At 38.9% G+C, this 22,161-nt stretch overlaps 1 protein-coding gene across 4 annotated transcripts in view; it reads left to right on the forward strand.

The window, feature by feature from the left end:
- AFF2 (ALF transcription elongation factor 2) overlaps positions 1 to 22,161 on the forward strand; it is a 334,526-nt gene that overhangs the window by 200,612 nt on the left and 111,753 nt on the right. For all 4 annotated transcript variants that reach the window (XM_051630068.1, XM_051630071.1, XM_051630069.1 and 1 more), the window contains exons 5-7: positions 100 to 186; positions 3,129 to 3,165; positions 3,418 to 3,469. In XM_051630068.1, coding sequence (XP_051486028.1) covers positions 100 to 186; positions 3,129 to 3,165; positions 3,418 to 3,469 — 176 coding nt within the window. The remainder of the gene's footprint in view (positions 1 to 99; positions 187 to 3,128; positions 3,166 to 3,417; positions 3,470 to 22,161) is intronic.

Raw genomic sequence — 22,161 nt, forward strand, 5'->3', positions numbered from 1 at the left:
ATCTCCAGGCTCAAGGAAGAGTACACGATAATTTTTTCCTCTCTTTCACCTTTATGAACATGAATGTGTTTTCAAAAACATGTTTTTTTCCTTCCCTAGGAGATGACCCATTCCTGGCCTCCTCCTCTTACTGCTATTCACACTCCTGGCAAGGCTGAGCAGACCAAGTTTTCTATCCCAAGCAAGGTACAAATAGTCTATTACCAGTGACCTGATTAACATTCTGTTCTGTTGAGTGTCCTTTGTTGGAGAGTTAATTTTTTGTAATTTGTTCCATTTTCAAAAATTTTTAAAACTATTTTTAATTACAAATTCCCAGTCTGACTGTTGTTATTAGTGGACCTCCTTATTTAAAGCTGCAGAAGTTACAAGAGTCTTTCTACATCAAGTACAATATACATTTATTTATTTTTTCTTCAATTATTATTTGTGCAATGCGATGGCTAAAACAGTCCTTTTTATAAGGGCATAAGAAGGCAAGGGGTAATGATTTAAACTGGAAAAAGGGAGATGTAGGTTAAACACTGTGAGAGTGGTGAGACACTGGTACAGGTTGCCCAGAGAAGCTATGGATGTCTCATCCCTGGAAGTGTTCAAGGCCAGGTTGGATGGGACTCAGAGCAACCTGGTCTAGTGGGAGGTGTCCCTGCCCATGGCAGAGAAGTTGGTACTAAATGATCTTTAAGGTCCCTTCCAACCCAAACCATTCTGTGACTAATTCCCTCTTAGTGATTGAATGCGTGATGAGGTTAGGCTGCATGGTCAAATTATGGTGACTGAAAATGTTTCTGCCTGTGAACAGTGCTGTGGCATCTGCCTGTGTGCACACTCCAAGGGCACACCAAGTTGCTCGATACCATCCTCAGTGTTGCCCTTGTTAAAAGCACACACTCGACACTTGGCACAACAAAAGCATATGCCTGAAGAGCACCTGCATATCACCTAACGTGTAGTGAATTATTAAGTTGTATGACTTGTACATGCCTTTGGCCCAAGTTCTTGTTGCCTTGTAGCTATGGTTCTGGTAGCACTGTTAGAGAGGAAGCTCATTCCCAAGGCAATTATTGCTGGAAGTGTCTTATGCTAGCCCCTGAACAACTGTGAGCTGATGATGTTTAGGGAAGGGGAGAACTGCCCCAGAGTGGGAAATCTCCACCAGTCTGACATGGACCTAAAGTAAAGTTGAGTTTCTTTCTAAAGGCATGGCCTTGGAAATTAGCTCATAAAACTGGTACTGCTTGACATTATGGTTCAACAAAATCGTATCCTTATTTTCCTCTTACTGGTTTTATCCTTTTGGCGGATATTCCCATGTCTGAAATACAGCCACCGTACTTAATTGGGCGTTGTATAACATTATCAGTATCTGTGGCTCCTTAAAAAAATGAAGCCAGTGCCCAGAATGCCTTATTTTAAAGGATGCGATTGTTACTGCTCTAGCACTGCCATTGTCACTGCAGTTAACTGCTGCAGCACTCAGCACCAGAAGGCAGAATCATACAAGAGTATAATCCTCATTGCAAATTGGGCTAAAGTCAATTGAATCTATTTAGGTGAAAGTGGAGTCCGACCTGTGTGAATATAGTAAGGGTAGAGGTACAGTATTTTACAAATTTGTACCATCTCTTAATTTACTGCTCCGGTTTAGATGGGTCCTATACAAACTGGTTGAAGTCTTGCAAACTGCCACTATCTCCATTGGCAGCAGTATAAGCAATAGAAGTTCAGAGAAGCCATAATTTTCTTTTGCTTTTCTGTTTCTATTAAGTTTTGCTTTGAACTTTTAAGATCCACATCAAAGTTAATTTCTGGCCGTGCTACAACTTGATGCTAAAATTCTTGACCATAACAGTCCAATACAAAATACAAATAAGATTTTTTAAAAAATGTTTTTTTGAGCTAGCATTTCAGGAAATAGGCACATAAATGTTTCCAAGTTTGCTAGTTTTACTTAAAAAATATAACAGAAACATCTCTTCAGAACATCACACTAAATCAATTATAGCTAGCTGAATTATAGAACTTAGACATAATGTTGCTAGATTGTGCAACCCTATAAACCAGAGACAGGCACTATTAGAAGTTCTCAATTTAACTATTTGAAAAAAGTATCCTCACGAGAAATGTATATTAAAAAGTGTAATAAAAAAGGCGGAACTTATCAGAACAGTTTATCCCTTTGACATTCGAATTGAAAGTGCCATGTTTACTCTTAGGGCATGATTTACTTCACAAGGGAATGACTGACAGCACAGTATAATACTAGGAACTAATAATGCCCTAAGAGGAAGTGCAGTGAGGGCTTTAATGACTTTAACATCTTACAGAACTAACACTTCCAGCAAAGTAGTGCCTGGCTGTAAGATGGGCTTGTAAATAACACCTTAATTTCAAATTATCAAACCCTGCTTGAAAGGAAAGCTGATTACAATCGCTGTGAACTATAAAGCTTAGAGAAAAACTAAGCAAGAAAATACTGTGACATTAAGGAAGCAGCTTAGTTATTGTGAGCCAGCAAGAACCCTGGCATTCTCATACTCAGTGTTACAAACCAGATTCTTTGCTTGTTTCAAGTTGTTTTACTTTCATTGATTTCTTTGGATTTGGACCAATTTCCATCAGGTGAAGATCTGCTTCCTTGCATCTTTATCAAATCCTGTGTGTCACAGTCCAAATAAAAACGCTATCAATAAAAGGTTACTGTATTTCCAAACAATGAGATCAGAAAAAGAAAGGCAGTGGTGCTGAATTTAATGCATAGTTGTATTGATGCTGCTGTCTAAATAGTACATCATAGATGGCTCATACACACATCCATGGCCAAGCCTGGAAAAGGCTGGGACCACTGCACATAGAAGTCTGTGCAGTGTCTCCCTAAAATGGGTATGTAGATTTACAGCAGCTGAGGACAAGCTCTTGTCTGAACTGTGAAAGAGCCTCAGTGAGGCTCTGTCTCCAGAGCTGATGTTTTTTTTAAACTAATGTCACTGGTGCTGCCCTATCAATCCTGTACCATCTTCTTCCCTGCTTGTGTAATGCCAGAGCCCTTAATCTAGCAAGCTAAGATGTGTCTTACCTTCTTCATCTCATTTAACTAATGCTGACATTATGTGTGTTCTCCTTTGTAGGACTCCCAACATCTGACCTCAGGATACAATGTACAAAGTAGGTCTTTATCATCCCAGTCCTAACAGGGTTGGTTTGGGTTTTTTTTCCCTGCTTAATATCATTAAAACAAAGGCTAAAAAAAAAATAATATCCATGGTGTTAAAGCAGATCAGTTCCATTTTTTATTACATGTTATGCATTGTGGCATGTTGTGAAACCAAGTATAATTAGATGGGCTGACAGCTTTGGGTGCATTTTAATTCTACAGTAATCTTTTGACATTTGAAAATGTGTTTCCTTTGTTTGCAGAGTGGAGTGATCCAGCAGGGAAAGTTGCAACTAAGTCAGTGCCACAAAAGTCGTAAGTATTTTTATTTCCAGTCATAAGTATTATTATTTCCAGCTTTAAATCTCATTTTAAATTTATTATAAAGAATGAGCTTATTTCTCCAAAGGTAACTAAAATCTAGCTCTGCTCATAATCTTGTCCTGGTGTTCAGGTGTTCTCAGTAGTCCTTAAAAATTAGCCATAAACCAGTTTTATGTTTTCAGTGCTTATTACTGTTTCTTCTTTTTAAGCATTAGCTAACAGAGATATGTGTGAAAGATGAGTTTATTAAGCAGAAATAATGCTGATTTTAGTTGTACAGCTTGCCAAAATTAAATCACTTTTATGCTTCTCTCATCAGATACTAAGCCTCTTACAATAGAAAATGCAGCCCAATGAACAGATGATGCAGGAATTTTAACATTCATACAGTGAGAGGGAGTAAAACATATCATACGGACTGATTCTACTGGCTGGTGTTGAAAAGCTGGTCTTGAGTTTCATACACTTTGAAACAGCTGAAAATCACAGCTGATCTATAAGTATGACAGTTGAAAGTTGTGGAAGAGGTAATTCTTCATTGTGTTAAACCATTTTTCTTTGGTGCTTCTGTGGTGTAAGGCTGCAATAGTGCAGCAGTGAGTTGAGACTGAATTGTTTTTTTATTTTTACCCCAGGATCACCAAGTAATTTATAAACAGGGATTAAAGAATAACTTTGAAAAGTAGGTTGTTGATTTTATACTTCTGAAAATGGGTTTGATTTCAGTTTGGAGATGCTTTTTTTTTTTTTTTTTTTTTTTTTTTTGTGTTCAAGTAGGCTAGAGGTGGGTGCTGAATCCGTTGATGGCCTCACCAGGGTCTGGAGGTCCAGTTCTTTACTCATAACCTCAACTCATGGAAGTTGTTCAAATAACATTTGCTGAGTAAAGCTTTACAAAATTATGGTTAAACGACTAATTCATTTTAAAAATGAAAATGAAAAAATGAAATGTTTTTTTTTTTCTTCTTCGGAATGGATAAGAATTGGATAGGAATGCTAATGATAAATAGATAAATTTGCATAAACAGCATTTATTTGTGAAGCTTGGTAACAAATTAGCTTTGCCCTTTGCTATTTGATTTCCAGCAACAGCTCCTTTTTTTTAAAGAATCTAGCCAACTATACACACTGTTCTTGGTAACAGAATGGGTACATTCATGTTTCATAACATCTAAGTGATCCAAGCCTAACATCAAGCACATTCCATAGTAACAAAAAAAAAAAAGAAAGAAAAAAAAATATTATTACATCTTAAAATTATTTTTCTCCTAAAGCAAGTGTATTTGGATTCCACTGTGAAAAATATTTTAGTGAGTATACCATAAAATACAATATTTCAATAGTTTGTAACCAACAGTAATAGGCTTGTCAATCATGGTTTATAGTTATAAGCTGAATTTCAAAAGAACAGTGCTTCAGAGCTCAGTGGTATATAGTGCATTTAATGGGACCAAAGCTCTCTATAGGAAGCCTGATATAAAACCCGAAGATACTCAGTACATTTTATGAACCAGTTGCTCTCTGTTCTGCTGCTTGATCTAAAGTTCCAGTACTATCAATCAGATTTCTGCTGCAATGAACTGCCTTCTTATGGTAGGTGATAGATTTTACACATGAGAGATCAGAGCTGCAATAAAGCTACTTTTATTTTTAGCTTCCAAATGAAGATCAGCTAACCCATTACTATCACTTTTTCTATTTTACTGCAGAAAAATTGTTAAGGCAGCTTCTAGGAATTTCCACAGGGCTTTGGCAGGTTAGAAGGCAGTGCACTGTGAGACTTGGTATTATGAGGCCAATTTGTTTCCTTAGATCTGCATGTGGTGGGAATCCCACCACCTTCACTGGGAATTACGGCACTTGAGGACTTAATTAAGTTAAAGCAGAGAGTGGGGCAGAAGGATGTAATTGTATCATGGAGAGCTGGAGAGTGGGATCCAAATAAACACTGATAGATCGACAGCTCCTGCAATCATTGTGTATTTTAATAATATTGTGTTTATCAGATTGTAGTTGTATTAAGGATTTAATCTAACATTGGTTAGTTTCAGGGATATTTGGAGTGAAATTACAGTCCAGCTAACCCTCAGTAACATTTGTTGCTGCACTCTCAACCAAGTAGCATGGTCTTACTGTCTTCAGAATTGTATTTCCTAGCAATTCCTTATATATGTTGTCAGTGAGATCTGTTATCTGTGTTTCAGCTTGATCATGTCAGACTGAATTTGAGTTTGTTGGTCTGTATGCTTTGTACAGGCCTTTTAACCTGGACATGTTTCTAGAATTTTTTTAAGTTTACATGCAATTCAAGTGAAACTTAAGTTATATTTTCCATTTGCATTGGTCCTAGTGACAGTCTTTCAGATTCCATTGGCTTTGTTAGAAATTTGGTAGCAATGTGTTTGCATTCACCATATCATTGAGTTATACCATGACTAGTTGTGTGATATGTGCAGGACACAGATAGTTTACCTTCCTGATGCTGTATTCTGCTCCAGCAGCCAAGCTGCCTGGATGTCATTACAGAATTCAGGTGTAGAAACATTGGCATGATGGAAAATCAGACCAAAGGGATGCTTGATCTTTGCAAGATAACCTTTCAGGTGTGTGCTTCTAGGGGGAAGAATGGAGGCAACATATTGCAAGGTAGATTATTGACCAACATCTTGCTTTTGTAGGGGGATGCAAGACGCATGACTTTTGTCTAAGTAAAGCTTTCTGAAATAGGAATTTCATCCTTTTTATACTATTTCAGTGTACTTTATTACATCCGCATGCTGGAGAAACCAAATCCCCAATGCTTTGCAGCTTGTAAAATAGAAGGTAGAGTCCTTGGAATTGTGTCCATGTTCTGCACCTGTGTTGTACATGAGTACATGTACGTGTACCTAACCTCAGATCCTAATTTCTACTCCAAGGTCTTGAAAATGAAGTTCAGAATACTGGTGTGTGGGTGTGTGTATTTCATGGTGAATTAAGTGGAAATCAGGCTATGTAGAACTACAGCACTTGGCTTCCCTTTCTTTACATTTCAAATTCACTGTAAATCTCCACTGGGTGTTGTGCAGTCAGTTTTCAGCCAGTCTACTCTGATTAGTTTATTATGAAGCATTTTAAGCAGGAACAGATAAGGTGCAGCCAATTGCACTGAAAAGGATTTTCTGTCAACTTCCATGAATTTCAGGATACGAACTCAGCTTGCGACTTAGGTTTCTGTTATATAATTACCACTGCAAGTATGTCATCCTCAAACATCCAGTCCTTTTGTTCTGTTTTGGTTGTTAGCATTTGGCCTCTGTCCAGCTGGAAGCTACCCAGAAGCTTTTTAATCAAGCACATCCTGTGTTTCGAGATCATACTGCAGAGTAGTCTTGGGTAGTTTCCATAAAAGCCTAGCTAAAAAGAAGAATGTAATCATAATGGTGTTCTTCCCCTGTCATAAAATTGCTTCCTATACTTACTGTATTAATACAGTATTAAAAGGCCCTTTGCACAGGCTCAATGAACCACCGGAAACCATTAAAAATTTAGAGCAGCAAATTTTTATGGATCAGACAAAACCAACTTACTTAAGAATTTTTGCTATTCATCATATTTAATGATATACAACCTGTGTGGGGGCTAGAGAACACCTAAATACAGTGGGCTCAAAAACAAAACAAGAAGCTGAAACTCTTTATGTGCCATTTCCTCAAGGATTTCTCAAAGGGGGCTCACCACTGGTTTCAGTTGGGGCAGGATTTCGGTTTATGGTTCTTAAAAAAAAATCAGTAATACCAGTACTTTTCTAATCCCAAGGATTATTGTAATACTTGATGGAAACCTGATTGAAAATGAAAATGTGCTTCTTGATACCGAACTACTTCTCATAAGTATCTAATGGCTTTTTGGAAGTTCTCCACTGTGTCAGGGACAGCCACCTGGGAGCATGGAAAACAAAATTTGGCAGCATGTTCAAGCTATGAATTAAAGGTAATTCACAGTTTGAAATGAATCAGCATGAGGTCCTTATGAAGAGTAATCAGACATCAAGAGGATTTTACACGAAGGGTTGTATATTGGATAATGCGACAACAAGTAATGTTGTTACTCAGAACACTCAAATCAAGAAGCACTGATGAATTCTTAACTTTATCAGTTTTAAAAAACTGAGATTCCTTCAACATTGATGCATCATTTCCAGTTCAATCAGTTGAACAAAAATTTAAAATTAATCTCCAACTGGAATAGGAAGAATGTTTTTGTTTATTTATCCAACTCTGTATCCAAGTTCCCTTCACAATCCATCCCAGGTGTAATACACTGAAGAAGCTGAAATCTTAGTATTTCTGATTACAGTTTTTAATTGATTGTATTAAAGCATAAGAGCAGCAATTGATCCCACAGTGTTGATTGCCTGCTTTCTTTTATAGCATAAGTTCATTTTCACTTAGTGAGTGTGACAGGCTTTAATCATTAGACTAAGTACTGCCTGTTTGTTAGAAGTAGGAAGTTCCAAAGATATTCCCTCTGGGTAAGCTGGGAAAGTCATGAATACGAGGGACTTGCACTGCCATGCACAAATTATGATAAGTGAACAACAATGGCATGTAATTGGAACTCCATGAATCTTTAGAGAGCTCCAGTGCACCATATTAAAGGCACAAATAGCAAATGTTTTGATAAGGTGTATTTCATCTTTCACATTTACTGTTTTGTTTTGTTAGTTAGAAGTTTGCTTTGCATCCTTTTGCCTCATAGGTTCTTGGGTTTGGAGCTATGATAGTCAGTCAAGATTGTATAATTCTGTAACTCGCTGCTGCAGGCTTTTCCTTTTCAGCAAAGTACTAAGTAAATGAGAAGAAAGCATACAAGCATTTCCTATGGACAGTGGCCTATAGAAGCAAATTTGCAAAATATTTCAGCTGCTATGAAATACATTAAAATCCTGTGTCATAATTAAAAGCCCTGTATCCTTGAAGATAAGCCCATTATTCAAAATAATTTCTAAATTAGACTTTTAATTTGTTTTCATCATTCAGCTGGCTCACATATAGTTTAACCTCCCTGTCAAAATAAAGTTATTTCCTAATACATTCTTTTCTATGATCTTTTTCTCCTGACATGTTTATAAATCAGTTTAAAAGATTGTGGGAAGAGAACTAAATTAATTCTCTTGTATTTTGCTGATCCATGTTGAATAATTTTTCTTGACTATCAGAGACTTAAATAATTACTGCATTTAAGACTGCCTGAAACAAGCTAACCAGCTGCATTCTTGCCAGCATTGCTGATTGCAACTTTAGTCAGCAGTGAACCATTTGAATTTTCTTGTACTGCATAACCCCCCATTAAAAATTCAACATTTATTTGCTCTAACTAACAAGTAGCAGTTGAAATACTTGGTTCTCAGGTAGGATACATGACTGCATCACTGCCACATGTATGCATCCACTGCACTGTGACTCTTCAAGTGTCACTATTAATAGAGACTGGTAAACAACACACACTAACATGTTTGGATTTGGGATGTATTTTCCTGTCCACTATGTATCAGTTCCCATTTTGGAAACTGGTGAGACACTAAATCTGCCGCATGTTTCCCTGTGGAGCTTCTCCACAGGGAGCAGCATATCTTGTGCCTTCATGGCTTGAGGCCAGTCTCAAACTGACCTCCCAACTGACAGTTCTGTGAGATGGAATCACTTCTGAACTTCAGTGCAACCTCAAACGTTCATTTTGAAAAAGGTACGCTGTAAATCTGAACATGTAAATCAGGATGGAGCAGAGGAAGCCACCACACTCGGTACCTCTCCCACCCATTTGTTTTGTGAGCAGCACTCTTGCTGATAAGAAGCGTATAAGCTAACTTCTTGCTTGGCTTTCTGGCCGCTGTAGTTTGGACCTTACCCTGCACCCTTGTGTCTCTGACCTGTCAGTAAATTTCAGGTTCAGAGCCAAGCCATTTCTCTTTGTCACTTTTCCTTCCTGATGCTCTTTACCCCAGTCCATTTCGTTCCTACTGTCGTATCATAGAATCATTAAGGTTGGAAGGGACCTTAAAGATCATCAAGTTCCAATGCCCCTGCCATGAGCAGGGAACCACTAGATCAGGTTGCACAAAACCTCGTCCAACCTGGCCTTAAAAACCTTCAGGGATGGGGCATCAACAACCTCCCTGGGTAAGCCATTCCAGTTCCTCACCACCCTTATAGTGAAGAATTTCTTCCTAATATCTAACCTAAATCTCCCCTCTCTCAGTTTAAAATCATTACCCCTTGTCCTATCACTATCTTCTCTGATGAAAAGCCCCTCCCCAGCTTTCCTGTAGCCCCTTTCAAGTACTGGAAAGGCTGCTATAAGGTCTCCCCAGAGCCTTCTCTTCTCTAGGCTGAACAGCCCCGATTCTCTCAGCATGTCTTCATAGCAGAGGTGCTCCAGACCTTTGATCATCTTGGTGGCCCTTCTCTGGACCCTTATCTTACTGGCTTTGCAAAATTCAGTAGCCTGAGACAAACTGAGAAAACTGTCCCCCACATTCATCTGCACTGTGCTGCAAAATAGTCAAATGGAAATGGGTGATAAGCTTGAAAGAAGAATGGATTTTGCCAGGAAGCTTGGCATTCATAATACTAGAGTGGGCTTGAAACTCCCAATTTGTGTTCTAAATATCCTAGGTAAGACTAACAGACACTTTTCCCAATATCAGAACTTAATCCTTTGCATCTTTTCCTCTGAATCCCTCTGACAACTCCAGTAATCCACCACATTTTTCTCAGATTTACACTCTCCATCCAGAGGAACTTATATTGCTACCATTATGCTTTGGGCTGAGGGCTCAGCAGGGCTTCAAAGCCTATCAATTTTCTGGCCAGAGGGCTTATTTTTTATGAAGTGAAGTTCTCACAACACCCCATGGGGCTAGGCCACGCTCACTGCATTATGCTCTGTCTTGGATAGCCCTTGGAGCCACAAGATTCAGAGTAGCTTTACCTTACAAATAGATCCTCCCAAATGGAGAAAAAGGAAAATATTCCCTGCTGCTGGGCTAATTGCTGTTCTACATTCTTGGAGGAAGAACTGCTTCCCTCATTTATGTCCATGCATCTCAGAAAAATGCATTTTGAGACTTTCCTAATGCTGTAACTGCAGCTTCCCAAGAAAATTATGTAGCCCCAGAGGAGGAGGGAGGTGTCTGTAGCCTTACTGCAGTAGGTACAAACCAATTGTTTAATTAAAATCCATGTTACAGAACACACAGAAGGGGGCCTAGAAAATTGGCAAATAAGAGGTTATTTCCAAATTTCCACAGGAGTTTTTTTATCCTTCAAGATAAAAATAGTAAACAAAATCTGAAGATAGCTTAGCTTTCAGAAAATTGCCCCTTACTAGAAAGTCTTGTTTAGTCAAAATGCTTCACAGAAAAAAAAAAAGAGATTTACAGGTTTTGAAAGGAAGATGTTGGCTCATCTACCTTATATTGACAAAGAAGGTTTACATGCAGCTGTCAGGCTCATCTGAGTCTGCAAAAGTAGTAAATATCTCCAGTAATGAGGGGATTGCTTTCACAGCTATTTACCTGTTAGACTCTACTAAAGCATTTGCTTGTTGGGTATCCCTGATAAGTCACATGCACAGAACTGTGTTTGAAGGACATAGATGTGCTTTTCTGCAGGGAGAGAGGAATGCGAATCAGGGCTGCCCATATTCAATTTAGCATGAATTTCAATAGTTCCAGACAAATTTGAAAGCCTATACAAATCATATAGCTTCAAGTCTGGCTGTGTGCTAGACTGGAATTTTTTGTTAGGTCAGACCTTTATCTCAGCTTCTTTTTGTGGCTCTTCATGGGGAGATTGAAGAGGAACTGAAACTGGTGACCTGTCTTGACCTTTAGTACTGGATTAAAATTCCAACTTGCTGCCATGGCAACGGGGCCTTGAAAATTAGATCCGGACAGAAGCAGGGAGAAACTTAAAACTGCAACTGCTGCACTGAAGAAAGGTTGCTTACAATTGTCAGTGACAGGCTCTTAATTGAAATAATCTGCCTTTCCCTGTACTGCAAGAAAATGAGAGAGAAATTAGAATACCACAAAAAACCCCAAGAAAACGGTGTCTTGGTTAATTTTTTAGGCAAAAATCAGTTGCAATTCAAAGTAGAGCACATACTGCATAATGTAGCACAGACTCAGAGGTGGCAGCAGATGAACCTGCACGGTGAGAAGGGAACCAGATAGGCACTTGCAAAGGTCTGAACCACCCAGACAAGACTGGTAGCAGGAGCCAGACAGTGGCCAGTGTTAAATCACAGGTTAAATTTCTGTTTTTTTCTCCTTTAACCTGACACCAGGGATCAAAAGAGACATCACAGTGTCATGTCTGACTCCCAAGATCCATGCTTCTGTAAATGTAAAGGGATAAACATAAGTGAGGTAGTGCAATTTCAGATCAAGTGTGATAAAAGTTACTCATTTTCCGATCTAATCAATGCAACAGTCAGAGGGAGATAATATTGCAAGTCACTCACTTGCTAAAGGAGCTTGTTTTTTTCCTTACGGAGAGCAGAATACAGTTGTAACCTGAGGGAGAAGGTGCTGAAGGTTACTAAAGGATTTCCTGCTCTTTTCCACTTAGTCAGGAATCCCTCCCTCCCCTGTCTCAAAATCAAATAACCTTGAAGATCAGGTTGCGTGTTAACCTGTGGCTTTCCCCAAACACCCAAAGGTCCTGAGTGTGCTCTGAGGGTGCTGCTCCAATTCCCAAGAGGAGGGAAGACCCGATGACCCCCCCCCCATAACACAGGGGAATGCTGCCTCCTAGCAGCTGCTAGCCTTTCTTTCTAAAAAAGTTCCTGTAGGGATTGCTGTCTTCTTCACCAAAACAAAACAAAATGAAACATAAAAATGTTTTACATATCAGAGAGAGGGTGTTTCTTAATGGACAAAAAGATACCGCCGAATTGGATTAGATGCTCTGTACAGCTAGATATCTGTTACAGAATCAGATTGGGTTGTAGGTACTATGTGTAGCTAGATGAAAGTTTAATGACTGTAGGTAGATGCATTAACTTTTTGAAATAGATAGTTTTGTCAAAGCTTAATGTCCAAACTTACTGCAAAATCCTAAGACTGTGTTTGGAGTCTTGAGTTCTAGCAGGAGGCACGCACAGAAAAATGCTTCCTTTAGTTTTCTTTAGGCTGTATTAGCAAAGTATTGAATTTGTTATGTATTGTATAAATACATTATCAGAAGAAGTATTACACATGTTTGCAAACAAACAATTCTGAGTAATGTGTTTTGTATCATTCCCTTCATGGTTTAAAGATAGTGCTTATCTCTAATACTGTCCATTTTCAAGGGCAGGTAAGCATTAAGCAAGTGCAGGTTTAGTTGAAATAATCATCTTAACAAAACATTGATTTCTGGAGAAGACTGTTGACTTGATACACGGCAGAAAGTGGGTGAGTATACAAGCAGTTTTCTAACATAGGAAAACAAAATCCACTTAACATTTCTCAGGCTCTAACTTGTGGGCTTCAGTGATATCAGACGGTTAAAAATAGAGGCCGTTATTTGAAATTCAAGTGTGAAATTAATTCCTAGAGTAAGTTAGCTATTTCAGAGGAGTTGCTGTCAGAGATGAATTTGGCCCATCCTGTTGTACACTTGACACTGTTCCCGTTTCCTGCAAAGCACCACTAATTCTGTCTTAATTACTGTCAGACTGGACTAGGGAGCCCTGGAGTATCTGGCAATAAACTCCTGTTTTGCTGGGAGGGAAGGTAAAGAAACGTTTAAATAGGTTTTTAAAATAAGCATGCAGTCTCTGAAGATGTACTGCTGTATTGCATGCTGTATATCAAAATATATAAGCATCTAGTTGTAACAATGACTTTGTAAACACATTACTGAGCAAACTATGAAAAGTAATCCACCAAGGGGCTGTTTCCCTAACTCATAAGCACTAAGTTAAGAGACCAGTGCCATAAAGTAGACATGTGCTGTTAAAAAACACTTCCTTTTATGTGAGATTTTGTGTTAAGCCAAATAGATTATTCTTTTTTTATTTTTAGATATGTGTCATTTAATGCATTGAAATGTGTTTTAAGGCAAAAGCCAGCTGTCCTCTGAAAAGCCATGAATAATTCATTAATATGTGAACACAGGGCAGATGATGCTTAAAGGTGGCATGAAAGTGCCCACATGCACCTCAGATGGGTGGAGTGCAGCAGTGTCATGCAGTCCCCTACTACAGCTACCGTGGAATTACAGTTGGGTGAGGTATAATGAGAAGAGCCTTCAACACTGTTGTTCCTTTGAGCAGCCTGCAGGCATGGCCTGAGGGGTGGTTGGAGCCCAACTCCCAGGCAGGCAGAGCCTCCTCGCTCCCCAGCTCTCATTGAGCTTTCAGCTGCTCCAGGGCAGCTGCATCGTAGTAGGGCTGTAGGCTGCTTACCCAGAGGAACACAATGGCTTATAGCCATTCTGGAGTTTCCAGTTAATCTTGGCACAGCTGTCAGTCACATATCTCTTGCTCCCGTGTCCACACCCCAAACCAGTTCAGAGCAGCCTGCTGCAAAATAGAAAAGTCATGAGGTAAACCATGCCATGGTATGAATAGCTCTGATCTCTTGTTGGCAGCTTGCCTTGTGCCTAGCTGAGGAGCCTTCCCACAAGCAATGTTCATGTATGGTGTCAAAAAGGAAAGGGAGATCACAACCAGAGGATGATCTGAATTCAGGGTTGATAAGCTTTTCTGCATTTACTCATCATGTCTTATTTCAAAGGAAACAGCAGTGTTCCTGGTGACTACAAGGGGAGTTTGTTCAGTCAGTGTGCAGCTCACTCTCAGAAGGGTTTTATGCAGGAAATTGCAAAACTTGAGTAAGAAAAGGTGTTAAGTGAATTATGTACAAACTGGACATGGAATTAAGATGCCATGGCCAAAACCCAGTAAAAGCTCATGTGTTGCCAATTGCTGACATTTTCTGCAGTTTTGGAAATTGTGCAGCTATACAAACACTGAGCTAAAAATCCGGTATCACCTTCCTTCTCCAAAATACAAAACTTCCTGTTGCTATTTCACTTTAGCCAAAGGGTTAGATACTATTCTTCTTATTATTAATTGACTCATGAAGTAAAAAAAAAAACTGCAGAAGGATTTATATCAATTGGATCCTTGGTAATATATGGTACATGGCTCAGACTGATTAATACCAGTGAGAGACCATTCATTGATTTTGTTTGCTTTGTCTCAACCAGTAGAAAAAAAAAGCCTATTTAGGGGATTGGAGAAAATTTATATAATTGAAATCTCAGATATGACTGATCATGGTGCTGTTCTTAAAAGTAATGGGAGATTGAGACTTTTTGGAAGACAGAGCAATGTGCTTGGTTATGAAGATTTTGCAGGACTCGTTTATTAGTATAACAATGTGTGTTTCACATTTATGTCTTTTTAAAAACAGAAGGCTTTAATAAATGGCTGTTATTCATTTGCAGTAACTTTTTTAGAAGTCCAGTTAGGTAAAATCAGTTCACAGGACATGCAACATGCATTGTATTAAAAAAAGAATAAAGCTAACACAATGAATCTGTTAAATCGTAATGACTCCCAATCGTGACAAATTCGCAGATTAAAGCTCACTGAATACATATTTAAATGATAAATGATAATGGCTTGGAAAGAGCCATTATGATCTATATCATCAATAATCCACATTTTTTGCCTTGTAACTACACCAAGTATGAACATAATGGATACTGCTTGATGAAAAAAATATTTTGTTTATGAAAGTGAATCAGAGAAAAGAAATTCTCAGATTAACAAATTTAAGTGGTTGTTACTGTTTGTTTATAGTTTATCCATGACAGATTTTTCCCATTATTATTATTAATAATTTACAGCTCCATAGCTTGTACTGAGAAAAAAAGCATGTTTAGTCCTAGTATCCCTCAAACTGCAGTACATTTCACTGGGTTTTGGAAAGTGTAAGCAAGCAGAATGGAGAAGGAATGCAGAATTTAACATTCAAGGTTTTCAACTGCAGATTGTTTAATACTCATGAGCACCCAGTCCCACAAAGGTTGTGAGCTGCATTCAGTGGATTTGTCACAGCTCTTGGTTGTAGTCTTATATGCATGTCATCTCATGCCTCATTGGGTTGGGACTTCAGTGGCAAGTGCCTTTAGGACTGAGTTCCTGAAGGCCATTTGTAAAGCAGAAGTGAAACTCTGTGTGGTATGAGGGGTGACAAAGTACATCTTTGTGGGATATTCCAGGTGGAAATTAACAGTTATTTTGTAGCTGAAATTTTTGAAATTGTGTATTTTCATATGTGACACCCAAAGCTAAATCTGCTGTAAGCATAAAGTGTGGTGGATTAATTTGCTTTACTATGTTGCTGGGTAAATTGAATGAGTGAACAGTGGAGTGGGATCCCAGTGCGCTTAGTCATGAAAGGAATCTCAGTTAAGTTACTAGAGTCATGCATCTGAAGGATGTGAAAGTACTTTTTAAGAACCACATTTACCAAGTATTCTGGGCATTTTCTGTTTTCTAGTAACATACCGTTGCAAATTAGCACCATGGAGCCATTTAAGAATAAACAAGACTGGTGGAATGTCATCTGAGAAAAGAGCAAGACCTGGTTCAAGAACCTAGATAGCCCTCTTAAAAACAGCCATGATTTAGGTAGTTCCCTTGGTAGCTCCCACCCTTCACCTTAACTATTTTCACCGAAACACTTCAAGTGGTTTTCATCTCAGCTAGTCAGTATCTGTAGAAATTCAGCTTTAATAGCATCCTGTACTAACATAACGTTTTGAGCTATAGTAGGGAGAGTGGAGGGCTTTTAACTTGGAACACACGCTTTATGTAAATACTGAAGTAAAACATAAGCTTGCATTGAATTTTTGTAGCCCTTCTCCTGAAGGCTGTGTGCCAAGATATCCCGAATGCCTGTGGCTGAATCTTGAGGCTGGGTGACATTCAGAAGTGCCTGCAAGGGTGAGAGCCATGGGGACAGCTGTGGTGTCACCCTGCAGCAGAGCTCCCCAAGCCAGTGCCGAGGAGCTGGCAGCCGCTCGGCCGGCAGCAGCCTCAGGCAGCAGCGCTGCGGCCTCGCTGCAGCCATGGAGTGCTGGATGAAGTGGGGTGAAGCGCTGTGCTGCCTCTGCACTGGCACCAGTTTGCTCAGCGTGAGGTAAAGATCCCCTTGCAGCACACAGTGACACACTGGAGATGTGGCCTTAATTCTACAGAGGTGTGAAGACAAGACAGGGCGAGGCCAGTTTCTCCTCTTTCCCTGCTGCCAGGCGAGTGCTGGTCTCAGCAGCCTCTGGCCAGCGCAGCGCAGCGCTGGGCCCTGTGTTTTCATAACCTGGTCACTCTGTGTGTGGCCTGCTCCGGCCTCCCAAATCCCTGCAGTCATGTGAAGTGCTGTTATGGCCAGGCTAATGACTTAAAAACTTCTCGTTAAATATTCCTCCTGGCAAAGTTTGGTTCATAGGTGCATTGCAGGGGGAGGTCAGTCCTGAGTGTTAAAAATACAGCTCTATTTTTAGGCCTTTTTCCATAGTAAGATTTTCTCAAATGAATTGCTGCAATAAATGGGTCTTTTTAAATTTGAAAAGTTCAGTTCTAAGTTCAGGGGTAGCCCTCGGGCACTGTGGTGGAAGATCCTTGTACATATTACAGAGTGATTATTGACAGAGTTTAACTTTATTGACCCTGCTCTCCTAATTCCTAACAAATTTTCTAAATGTGCTCTTTAAAATCCGTACAGAGCACTGCAGACTTTGGGTAATTCCAGAGCTGCATCTGGGATTATTGCTTTATTACCCTCCTTTTTGTCCCCTTCCCCAGACTGACTGATTCTCTGACATTTCTTTTTTAATATATTCTAAGCAGAGTATGTGTGTTTGTCCTTCCTATAGCCTTCTGCTTAGCATTTATCCAGTACATCTGATCGATTCTGTTGATTTCCAGTCCTGCTCTAACCCATTTTCAGCAAGGTACTTTCCTATGCTAAAAAAAACATAAAAATTGAAAAACCACAGCCCTTTTTTTTCCCCCCCAAGCAATTTCATGGCTTTGCCAATGGATTCAATGAAAACAAATTACATGTTTATTTCTGCATTGACAATTGAGAATGGTCTGAAAGTCTGTAAACTTTCTACCTGTCTGACTTCCCTGAGCAGACTTGCATCTCTCCCCTTCCCAGCAACCCACAATGAGGCAGAGTTTCATGCTGAAAGGTTGACTTGACTCCTGATTTTCCCCACTCTAAAACTTGCATAATTGAGGGATAAAAATCGTACTTAAATTAGTAAAGAAAAAGCAAGTATTAATTCCTGCACAGGATTCTGGGTTTGATAACTTACAGCTACTCATCTTATAAATGAAATACGGTTTGTGCTTAAGTGCTTTTTTATTAGACACTGCTGAGATTGTTAATAGCAGGTACATTCCTTGGATTTTAGAGAAAGTTCCTTTCTCTGAAGTGATTGAAAATTGAGTGATATCTCTATCTTTAGGTAGGAAATAATTCTGAAAATGAGAAGGACAATGTGTTCTTCCTTATTTAACATTTCCACCTACCTTGGAAAGAAGTATATTGCATTAGTATTCAATATGCCTCAAAATTCACCAGAGCATTTTCTTAATCTCACTTTTTTGCTATGATGGCAAATTAGGTGCTTCTTTTAAGGGTTAACCTTAATTCATCCCAAGTTTTAGAGTTCTCTCATATGTGAGTTAATAGAACAATATTGTCTGTAAAACATTGCCTAGCATTTTAATTTTCGTCATAAATTTTCACAGAATGTTCACTTGAAAATTGAGAGGAAATACTTACTTGAAGAAATAAATTAGGTACTTCGGGTATCTCTGGAAAATCAGCTTAACTCTGCCCATTCAGCATCAGCTCTTTTCCTGTTTCTGTTGCAGCTTTCTCTGTGGGGCTTAGGAATTGCCTGAGACTTTTCAGGGGGTGATTGGTGACGTCCATTGTGCAAAACTTAAATGTCACTTGACACACTTAGTGCATGGCCTGATAAGCTTACTCATACTCCTCATGAGTTGGCTTGTCCAGGTGTGCAGTTTGTGTGTATGATGCTTTTAAGTCAAGACAGGTGCTAATCATGTCACTTATGGTACTGAGGAGAGATCTTAAAATGGTACAGGGATGAGCATGGAATACCGTAGAAGAAGCAAAACACAGCTGTTGAAGAAGATTAATTTGTTAAGGCACTGGCTTGATGCTCAGGAGAATTTGATTTTAATTCCAGCTCTAACAGGGACTTCTTGTATGACCTTTTGGAAACTGTGTGTCAGTTCTCAGCCTGTAAATAGGAATAATGGCTTTTCCCATTTCCCGTCTTTTCGATTTAAATGATACAGTTGCTAGAGCAAGGACTCTTTACACTGTGTTCTTGTACTGACAAGGGACCATGTTCTCTCTGGGTGCAGACACATGCCTGATAGGACACAAAGACTGGTTTGAGATAGGAAGGGAAAAACGTTAAACTGCAGAGTGGATATACATGTCACTGGGTAAGAACTTTTGGAATTCAATACAGGATGCTTGGGATGAACCTAATGAAAACATTGCCTATTATAGACTAAGATTTTTATTATATCTGTGAACCTTGGTACTATAAGAGGCTTCTGTAAAAAAACCTGTTAGTTTAGTCTCTGTTGAACTCTAATAGGGCTTTTTACATGCTGGTTTTTAGCGTGCATTTGGGATGAGGGCATTACCCATGAGTAGTGAACTCACAAGTGAGTTATGCGGGTAAGCCCAAACGAGTGCCAATAAAACTTTTAGAAGACATAGCATCATTATGGAATTTGTCTATGCCACATATTTTTACAGGGGAAAAAAACACTGTTTTGGTTATGTATTAGAGAGTTTATAATTATTTTTTTTTACTGGTGCTGTTTTTCACATCGCTCTGCCTCTGAAGCTGGGCCAAGTGAATACCAGCAATCCTAGAAGGAAGGGAAAATTAGAACAAACATATGTTTGAAATCTCTCTGAAAACAAAACAAGGGCCAGATTCTAATCTCCTTACTCATACCAAACACTACCTTACTCCCTGAATAGCCCGATAGATGTCTTTGAGACCATTTGTCAAGTGAAGTGCTATTTGACATATGTGGCAATACCCAGAATTGGCTCAATCTAAACTAGCTTTTTCCATTTAAGCCCTCCAAAGCTTGCTGTCTTCAGTGGTTAGAAACACATATTTATGGGGTTTTATCGCATCAAAAAGAATTCTCACGCTGCTTAGAGGGCCTGTTTCAGCCTCTTTTTAACAAACTTGGGTGATGTGAAGCAGAATCCCAGCCCTGTTAGAAAGGCGGTACAGAGAAAAACCCTCCTAAATGGATGGCTGGCAGAGGGAGCACACTGCTTCCCACCCCATTCCATAGGTCATAGCCAAGCTGGAGGAATCTGGGCCTTCCACTTTTACCAGCTGGAATCAGCAGCTTTCCAAACCCCACCTCATACCACTGTTCCAACAGATGTAAACCTTTTGTTTTTCTGCTGCTGTGTTCATTTTATTGTCAAGGTCATAGATCCAGAACAAGTAGGCATAAGTCAACAGAAGAACTTGACTTTATTGAATGCGGGATCAGGCCATAAATGTCCTGTATTTGTTCTTTTGTCTCACATAAAATAACTCCACCAATAAAATGCCCTATCTGATGATGGCTAATCAAGAATTGCTGCTTAAAATTCCACACGTAACCTAGCTATCTCCACATTAACCTCCTCCTTTCATTTCCTTGGCTATGTTGACTAGAGAACAGTTATTGAACTGCAGTTATGTTCATAGAAACCATTTGATTAATTGACTGTGTTGTGAATTATTGTGACCCAAGGCTGAAATATAGCTCCGACACAAGTGACAGAAGCCCAGAGATGGTACAAGGCTATGAAAGAGCACCAGTAAACTGTCTGTGGGCAGTCCACATTCATGTTCATGTTTATCCTTGTGGAACTTGCTAAAAGTAAAGACAGATGTCCAGCTTACCTCATGGAGTCAATAGCAATAATATGTAAGGGTGCTACTCACTGTGAGTCAAGCCTTCTTCTGCTGTCACTCTGTCTTTATGCATCCACAGGGAGAAAACCTGGAAGACAAGGAAATAAAAAGGAAAGTATTGCCAGAAATCCCTGTAGGCTATCTGAGAAGGAGCGGATGTGTAAAGCATTTCTTTCTGCATAAACATTTAGAAATCAAGCTCTCATAAGTCAGGGATCCACCAAATGTGGTGTGAAGAGGCAGATGAAGCCTGCCTTCTGGCATGCCAGCATTTGCTGATTGATTTGGAATGCAGAAGGGCCCTTTTTATTTTTATTTTAAAACTTAAACCACATCTTAATACAGATCAGGTGAAAAAGAAATTGAAAAATAGCAAGCCTGAGATTTCAGATGTGCCAGTTTCATATTGTTCAGTTTAGCTGAGGTCATAGTCAAACCCATCAAGTTCACATCGTTTAGTGTATGGCCGCTGAGGTAATATTCAAACAAAAGAAAAGCAGTCAGAATACTGATAGGCTCCTACTTTGCCAGCTGGCCTCATCCAGCAGTACAAAGCACACTGGCTTCAGCTATGTAAGGAACTCTTAAATCAGTAAGGAATACAGGTTTTTAAAAGGATATTCGGTTCCAAACAGCCCCTTCATGCTCAAGCTCTCTGACTTTAGATCAGCCATAAATAGGAAATACCTCTCCTAATATGCAGTTTCATATTCTCAAATTTAAAATGTAAGAGCTATGCTAATGATGATACAGTTAATTTAGAAAGAGGAATTCTTCAGTCAGGGACATTTGTATTCTGATCAGTGGTTTAGAAAGAACTGGAATTTCCTAGAAAGCCTACAAGTAGAATTACTGGCATCCGTTCCTCCTCCGTACTGGTGATGTTACCATTCTGGTTCCCTGAACACAGGTATAGATTTATGTAGATTAATTTGGTATAGTACAGTGAATTGCCACTATGATATATATTTTAGAATGACTTCCTAGCACAGCCTAATGGCTGGAATCAAATAAAACATAAAAGTAGATTTATATAGATTGCTGTATAAATCAGATAAAGCTTTATGTTACCTAGCATTGGTAATGGAAGCTTTTCCTGCAAATAATATAGAAGTTGTTCATGTAATATTTTCATTATTTCTGTGAGAGTAAAGCAACAAAAAAGAAGAAAAGAAATAAACACATCTGTCAGGCTTAGCCACCATTAAACATCATTAAGTACAATTTTACCTGACAAGTTCTCTCATCTGGTGATGGGTGAAGTGGTAGAAAAGTAGACTTAGCAACTGCATAAACCCAAATGAAATATGCCCTTGTATTCTAAATGTGCACCGTTCAGTCAGTTAAAATAGAGCAATTTATTATACTTCTGCATCTTGAGATTAATCTGGTTTTAAATAGACCTTTTTTTTTTTTTTTCTTTTAACTTCTTCCTAAGATTTAGCTGGTTTGAGAAGACATTTGACATAGTGCTACACAGTCTCTTGCTTGCTCTCTCACTAGTTTACTTTGAAATATATTTATAGAGAGAGTACTGGTGATGAAAATAACTCACAGGAAATGCAGATGAGCCCTTAAACAACAGTGAATATATGTTTTGTTTGAAATTAGTGGATAAAGGCTTAATGAAAAATACAAGAATACAGA

Source organism: Apus apus, chromosome 12 (assembly GCF_020740795.1).
Source record: "Apus apus isolate bApuApu2 chromosome 12, bApuApu2.pri.cur, whole genome shotgun sequence".
In the NCBI taxonomy this organism is placed as follows: Eukaryota; Metazoa; Chordata; class Aves; order Apodiformes; family Apodidae; genus Apus; species Apus apus.